The sequence below is a fragment of the Symsagittifera roscoffensis genome, chromosome 6 (assembly GCF_963678635.1).
Source record: "Symsagittifera roscoffensis chromosome 6, txSymRosc1.1, whole genome shotgun sequence".
Classification (NCBI taxonomy): domain Eukaryota; kingdom Metazoa; phylum Xenacoelomorpha; order Acoela; family Convolutidae; genus Symsagittifera; species Symsagittifera roscoffensis.
This window is the reverse complement of record NC_087067.1, coordinates 11,520,209-11,528,522: the sequence shown is the minus strand read 5'-3', so window position 1 is coordinate 11,528,522 and position 8,314 is coordinate 11,520,209. Positions and strand designations below refer to the sequence as shown.

Sequence of the window (8,314 nt, the reverse complement as noted above, 5' to 3'; positions counted from 1 at the left end):
ACTACTCATACTATATCTAGAACTCCAACCCTTGTAAACAAAACTATAGAGTTTTGATTTTAATTTCTACTGATGGTAATTCGGCTTCCCTGTGGTCGACTTAAGGTCTGCCCTTTTAGTTTTCAAATGTTATAGACTATTTTACATGCACTATATTTATAGCTCTCGTGGAGCCTATGTGGGCGTTACATGAAGTTTTGTCCAATGTTTTTTTGACGGAAATTTCTAGCTTATTGGACGTCGGCTTTATTTTTTTTAGGTTTGTTTACCAATTTGTTTTCTTAAAATATTCGGTAATACTTTTGAAATAACTAACGCTCTGCAAACAAGATTTTTTGCCCAAATTCGTTACTGGTAACTCTTTGAAAACCTAAATAAATTCATCTTTATATCAAATAAAAATACATTCTCGTTCCTGAAAATTTTCTTTTTCAGCAAGCCTGACTGACAAAACGCAACCAAAATAATTGTAGCTTTTAAAAGTTTCAAGAAAAAATAAATTTGCGAACACACACGCAAAGGCAAATCTTAGATGAAGCAGAGTTTCGAGATTAACTTTTTCCCTAAGCAATCAAACTCTAGAAATTAGATTTTTTTTTGAAATTTAAATCATCCTTAACTTAATTTATACTTTTTCAGCTAAAAATTAACCAAAAATCCACTTGAATGCTTTCAGAAAAGCAAAAATAAGCAGAAAACTTTGATGTTTTTTAGTCCATCATTGTTAAAGATCAGTGCATCAGCGTTCAATAAATCAAGTGGTTAGCTTCACACTAAATCAATAAACGTTTCACTAAATCAACTTCAAGCTTTGCCGGTCTGCCATCTAGATGAGACAGATACACTGCCAAACTTAAATTGAACAATTAGGCACAGAAACCATTGCCACAAAATTTTTAAAAGAAAAAACTGAAACACAAAAATAAAGAAGGTACTTTACCTTATACTAATTTTCGTAAAAGTTATGTGGATTTAGAAACTGAATATTCAAAACAAAACGGCAGGTAACCTGTGCAGTCTTACAACCATCGCTGGGAGCAATTTAACTCGGATAAAAAATTAAACCAAACGGAATTGAGTCAAACTCATTGATCAAACTTTTGTCTTACCTGTCGCCAAAAAAGTTAATTCTACTTGAAACTGCGTGTAGGAGATGACTGCCCTCAAATACGTCAAAGGGCGTTAAAAACATTAAGAGCTTTGCCCTGATTCAGTATTCTTGTCCTTCAAGTTTTTTGCCGTACACTAGCTTGTATTTTTTGGCTCCATTCATTCCTAGGTTGTCGTTCATCACTGATTTTGCTGGTTTTCTGTGTTTCAACATAAGCGGCACATTGTGAGTTTTTGATCAGCAGCAATTTCAATTTTCCTTTAATCCATGTTTTTCATTGTTAGGCAAGAGTTGGATCGATTGTTTACAAAAAGTTTCAGCAGTGGAATCCATAATAAAGAAAAAAAGGCTTCGTTGCAGATTGCACAACCCAGTTTTTTTCTTGATTTTTCGTGGCCAAACCAATTGTCTAATATCTTCAATTTTGTCTATTTGGCGTGCAATCGCTTACTCTGTTCACTTGTCTACTCTTCTACTCTTCCACACACGGTCTTGCGAAGCTATCCCTTTTACCGTTTGCTTAAGCAGGGGGCACTAAGGCTCGGTATTAACGACAATCCCGAAAGGGTTATGTTAGTGGTGAGTTGTCCTCTAATGTATTCTATTGCTCCCCCTTGGTCAGTGATGCTATTGCTCGCTATATCTCGCTTGAAGTCGCGTACAAAGAATTCCTTTTTTGCAAATGAATTCAATATATATAAGTCCGAATACAAAGGGCCTACTAGTTCGGCCAGAGTATAATTTATTAATATACAACAGAATGGTTTGCGATCTGTACACGCTTAACAATTTCTTCTGCGTACTCGGTCAGTACACGCGTCGACTAAGCTCTCTGACTTTTGCTAGCTTCTACTCTAACTAATATTCCACAAGGCACTTCGACTTGCGTTCTTACTTCACTCGCTGTGAAACAATTAACTGATGAGTTCAGATAGCGACCACAACTAGGATCTACTGAATCTTACGTTCGTTAACTCATTCTCTCTTCAAAATCCGCTCTCGAACCTCCACTTCTTATCTCTATTTGCGCTCCGTTTTTGTTAAAATCACGCCACTTCATATCGGTGTTGTCATCCCCTTAAGCACAACCGCCCCCTATGGTTTTTCCTTTTACCTACTCCCCCTGTCAAAGCAGACCGGGTTCCAAGTCCGGGGTTTTTATCGACTTGTTCACGTTTCATAAATACATCCCCCTGCGGTTGGTATCGTAAATCGGGTAAGTAACCGAAGTCGTATGATTCTTATCAGTTAAATCCCCCTTCGCTACTTACTTAAATACCAGCTGACTTCGGTGTCAAATCCTGACCCAAGCACCAAAGTCGTACGATCCCAATAAACTAATCATAACCCGATTTTGTACCAAATTTACTAATGTTTTCCCTATCATGTTAGGATAAAATACACGGTCGGGGGTAAGTTTTGCTTTTATACTCGGTAGTAGCCCCATGACCCAATTTACCCTAGGCACATAATTCCGTGCATGTACAATCCCATAGCAATTAGCTACCTACAGGTATAAGCCGTTTTCCATTTTCTTAATCCCAGCCAGAGTTAGAGGGGGAAATGTCCGGGTAAAAGTGCATTTTTCTTCAATTTTATTTCTACTACTTTATTTAGCTTTAAGTCCACTTTTCAATCTTTCTACTTTGTTTACCCTTAGCTAACAGCCATCCGATTAAGCTATTTAGACCTCATAACGAGAAATGAAATACCTAAGCTTAAACCAAGGTAACGATACCCAAGCAGAAAATACGCTAAGTCGAAAATTTGCTAGAATTACATATTCTACAGTCTTCCTTTCTAGTCTATTATTCTCCCGAATAATGTTAGGTTTTTCTAGGTTTTTATATTTAGACCTCATAACGAGAAATGAAATACCTAAACTTAAACCAAGGTAACGATATCCAAGCAGAAAATACGCTAAATCGAAAATTTGCTAGAATTACCAATTCTACAGTCTTCCCTTCTAGTCTATTATTCTCCCGCATAATGTTAGGTTTTTCTCTCCCCCCTTTTTTTACCATTAAATACTGAATTACTCACTATATACAATCTATACTTTGTTTAGGTGTAAGCTATAGTTAAGTTTAAGTTTAAGCTATAAGTTTAATCAGTTCCTTCCTCTATAAATTCCTTGGTTATTAGCGAGAGTTTATAAACTGTCCTCTCCTAACTTTCGGCCCCCGAATTGGTTGAGGATTCGTCATATTCGTCTGACCAATTCCCCTCTCCCCATTGGGCCTGGAGCGCCCGATATTCCTCCTCCCTAATGGTATGTCTGATTTCGTCAAAGAGGTCCCTAATTTTGGGCCTATCACTGGGCCTCCTCCTCCTAGACCTTCTAGAGTGATGAGGACTGCTTGCAGAGTCCTCATCACTCTCCCAACTGAGAAATCTCTCCCGCCCAGACTTCTCCGAAGGCGGTTGACCCTCGGTCGAGCAAGTGTCAGTTGCCGGGTCACGGGTGGGCTCATGTACATGAAATTGGCCCGCAGTTGAGCAACTCTCCAGATCGGGCTCCCCCGGATTGAACTTCCAGAGAGATGTGCTCACATCCGGCACCGTCTCTTCGACTCTAGAGTAGTGTCGGAAAGGCCTTGGGGCACCATGCCCCCGCAGAAACAACCGGAACTCATGCCAGGAGGCGGTGTCTGCCAACAGGTGCAGGGAGGCACCACTCAATACTCATCTTCTTCCTGGTAGTCTGGGATGGTGAAGACGGCTCGGAGGATGAAGTATCTCCACAAAATTGAGGTTTTGGCAACTTTTTTTTCTTTTGGTAACTTAGAGAATTTATTAAAATTCGACGGTTCCTTAACGACTGATTTTTGATAGTAACAATGCACGGTTTCAGCCTTCGTGGTTCTCTTTTCCCTTATCTTCACCTGTTCAGATGTTCGTATCGAGGCGACACAACGGCCCGTCAATCAATCGGTTGCTTTTACTTAAGATTGTAATCTGTCATGTTCGTCGGTTAACCTCTGGGTGGGTCAAACACAATCTGTCATGTTCGTCGGTTAACCTGCAAGCCTGGCCTCGAAAGTCTTGTATGCTATGTATTAGCCTGAGTTTGCGCTAAATTAACCTGATTAAGTCATTAATGTCCCTCAACTTCTTTAACGTCGCCTAACGCATCCTACTAAATTGTATCGTGTGATCGCAAACCTCTAGTCAGTCCCCGTCAAATAAAAGCACGTATGGTTATACCATGAATGAGGGGTCAGCTGAGCTGACTCGGGGACATGACTGCTATCAAGTTACTCCTCACGGTGTGATCCTACCTCATCCGTTTAGATACATATGAATGTTTGAATCGAAGTAGTGATATCCATGAGGTGGGGTCACACCCTAGTATAGTAGCACCGAATACGATGAGCATTATATTGAATTTATGAATATATAAAATGTCTTAGACTCACAACCGGTCGGACTGGTTCTCACCCTCCTGGTCGCTTCAACATCCCCTCCTCACAGAGTGGTGTCCATCAGCGCGCTTGTACCGATCCGGGGTCCACGTCCAGAAACCCCCTTCCACTTGCCTCGCATATAGTTAAAGCCTCGTCCCATCAGCGGTGTGCTCGACGCCGCACTTCCCTCTGTGGTCCTTGTAAGGTTCACTTCATCGAATGATGAGCTAGCGGATACTCTGGGGGGTAGGTATATCTGCCCAGAGAACGAATCATCTCTGGAGGGTCCCTGGGGATAACTGTTGGGTCTCTGTGATCCACCCTCGTAGTTGGGGTCATATCTAGGTGGCGGCACCCCTCGATGTCGTCCTAGTGGCGCACAGCAATAGGAGTCATCGAAGTCCGCGCCTCGTTGGCGACGCATATTAATTCCCAGTAAACGCGCCCTCCTTGAAAAACAACGCCAGTGCACGCAGCCTAATATTAAAAAGACTGCGACCAACAGCCAGATCACCAGTCCCAGTTGCACAGGTCCACTGCGCATCATCTGTCAATGAAAAGCGGTGTGTTTACGTAAAATTTCATCAGCAAAGGGCTTGGCAATCTCCGATAGGGCTTCCTCGTCCACCGACCCCTCTGGCAACTTGATCAGATTGAGTCGGAGTGCTTCGACCATCTCACTCCTCGCCTGCTCTCGTAAGATCTCCGGTATCATGACTCCTGGGAACAAGGTCCGGATCAACGGGTGTTGTCTGATCGTCACCGTTAATCCAGTCTCGTACTGGCAGGTCCGTGGGTCTGGCACTAGAACCAAAGCACCATCTGGCGTTTCGATCCTACCATCGCAACTGGGTCGTAGAAGGCAACTTCTGCAACCGGATATGGGTTCACCCCTCTCCTTAGCTCCTCTGCTGTAGTTGAAAAGCGTATAATCATCGTCCCGTGAAGTTACCAAATAAGTTGAGTCGTCCATGTACACCGTGGGGATTTCTGGCAGAAGAATCACCTCCTGAGGGCACAACTTCAACGCATCGTCCAAGATATACCCGTAATTTTGTACTGGCATTTTGAACGCTATCAGTTCGGCTCTGATGGTGTCAAAAGTCGCTGAGTGGTTCGCAATCACTGTGGAATACTTCAATGTTTGTCCATAGAGCGAGTTCCAGTTATACATCTTACAGGCCCTTTTCTCCTTTCGTTGGTCGTCAGTCCCACCTAGAACATGCCTCAATAATTCCCTGAACAGTTCGAAGTTTGCATTCGAGTCGTGCGATATCATTTTCAGCTGGGTCTGCGTCTTGTTAAGAGAGTGGCCCTAAAGATGCAACCTCTCCCCGGTTTCGAGTACGATGGTCCGGACAGCCCCATCCAAGAACGAAGCTTCGTTGCCCAGCACGTCCAAGTTCGATTCTCCATCGCAGAGACCAAAGAAGGAGAAGTAGTGACAAAACCCTTCCTTGAGTATCGGAGCTAATACTATGGCGGTCGCAAATCCTCCCAGCGCTGGCTTGATCCACCTTTTTGCTCTCGTGGAGCTCTTTTTGTGCTTGTCGACGAAGGTCGTAGCTCGGTTCTTCATCTCGTAGAGCACGGCCTCTATTTCACTAATTTCGTACTCAATGCCTTTGAATGCCAGGTAGGTTAGATTCACAAATGCTTCCGTAGTGATGTTGTCACCGCAGATCTTGCCAACCCATTCTTTCCAGCGATCTGCCAACATATACTGATGTTCCTGGAAGGCTATATCGAGGAGTGTCCGATTAATCGCAGGGTCCACGGGGAATGGTACCGAAACCCAAGATGTTTCCATTGCGCTCGCAATGATGATGGGAGTCTCCGCCATGAACACTGCTCCGGCGTTATGGTTGATCGTCACTGCCGATGAGGGCAAGACTCCAAGTAGCAAGAGGATTGCCAGCCCGACCAGCCATGAGTTCAAATGTAGATTACAATTTACGATCTAAACAGCAATAATAAAAAAAAACTAAATGAATAAGACCGTCGCATCCCTAAGTATCTGATGTTCCCCTGGAATTTGGAAAGCCTATAACCATTAAACTATATCCATTAATTTCATTAAATATTTCCCTTAAGTTTTAAGTTTTGGTCTCCCCTTTCTGAAGTTATAGCAATTTTTTTTTTGAAGGTCCTAAATGTTTTAAAATTTATCTAGCTAATAGGTATAATGGGGAAAGAAAGTTTTAATAGTGTTTATCTGATTGGAGTTGGAGTTAGCCCCGCTCGAGCTCGTCAATCCCAAAGCGAACAGGAGGTCGCCGTCTACGACTAGGTCGGCCCTCGCCCTCTGCCTCGTGCTCTCCCCTCAACTCCAAGGATTCGTTAGGTTCTGGTGGAGCAAGTTCCTGGTCCGCTGGCGCGTTCGTATGGTCGTCTTCCCTTCTGGTCTCCAGTTCGGCTGCGTCGTAAGTCTCCACTACTTCGGCTTCGATTTGGTTCGGATCCTCTATTGGGTTAGGGCTCTCTAGGGGTTTGTCGTTCAACCGGGCATTCGGAGTTAGTCGTGGGGTAGGTAACCTCAATGGTATTAACTCGTGGGTCTCTCCAATAGCCAATTCCAAATTTTCTAATTCGTCGTCTCTAATTCCAGGGTCGTCAAAGAATCTGACCGACCGTGAAGGGGTCGGACGCTTAGAGCGGGAAGCCTCGTTGGATTGCGGGTTCTCCTCCACATACGGTTTCAACATGTTAAAATGCAAATACCGGACCTTTGCGGGGGTGGAGGGTTTGGCCACCTTGTAATTCACTTCAGAGACTTTGGCCAAGACCACATAGGGCCCATCCCATGGTAAGAAGAACTTCTTCGACTTTATCTTCTCTTTCGCCCAAAACCACACTTTGTCTCCCGTCGCGTACGGTTCTCCGTGAACTCTTTTCCGATATTGATCCTTCTGGCGTCGCTGATTAGTTCCCAGTAGCTCTAGAGCGCTGCTATGGGCGTCTCGGAATTGTTCGTCGAGCCATTCTACAAACCCATCCTGTGTCGGAACTTCGTCGTAGGGTTTTGGGTAGAACAGGTCAATTGGGTACTGGCATTCCTGTCCATGTACTAGATTGAAAGGGGTCGCACCGGTTGTTCGGTGGATGGTAGTATTATAGACGAAATTCAAGTAGGGCAATACTGTATCCCATGTCCGGGGGTTGTCCGCGCAGTACTTTGAAATGACGTCCGCAATTACCCTATTATGACGTTCTACCTGCCCATTGCCTTGGGTGTGGTACGGGGATGTGCGGGATTTATCGATCCCCAGCAGTGGGCACATTTCGAGGATGAGATTGCTCCCAAAGTTCTTCCCTTGATCGGTGTGCAGGATGTTTGGTGCCCCAAACTTGAGTACCCAGTTCTCGACTATCTCCCGGGCCACCTCTGCCGAATCCGTGGATGCAAGTGGGACGGCAATTGCATACTTCGTGAACAAGTCCGTCATCACTAAGATGTGCTTCGCACGAGACTTTGCTGCCAACGTCACGGGCCCTAGGATGTCCGCCGCCAATGTGTTGAATCGGATCCCCGCCCAGCGACCCTCTTTTTTTCTCCTGTGCTCCGCGCTGCACAAGTGAGGCACCATTGTTTCTTCTTCTCCATGTCTGTCCTCATGGTGGGCCACCAGAACCGTTGACGAATTCGAGCGAGGGTCTTCTCAACTGCAAAGTGTCCGCCGCTAATCTGCGAGGAGTGCAGCTTGTTGAGGATCTCCTTCCTCCCGGTTGCAGGAACAATCGTCTGCAATATCGGACACAAGTCATCCCTTGGGAACCAATTTTTATAGAGCACCCC

The 8,314-nt window shown here is 44.4% G+C and overlaps 1 protein-coding gene across 1 annotated transcript; it reads right to left on the bottom strand.

The window, feature by feature from the left end:
- Window positions 1-5,833: 5,833 nt before the first annotated feature.
- Window positions 5,834-8,105, bottom strand: LOC134848587 (uncharacterized). Its single transcript, XM_063866103.1, has 2 exons — window positions 6,786-8,105; window positions 5,834-6,478 (listed from the first exon to the last, which is right to left on the bottom strand). The coding sequence occupies exons 1-2, from the start codon at window positions 8,103-8,105 to the stop codon at window positions 5,834-5,836; spliced, it is 1,965 nt and encodes a 654-aa protein (XP_063722173.1).
- Between the last annotated feature and the right edge of the window lie 209 nt (window positions 8,106-8,314).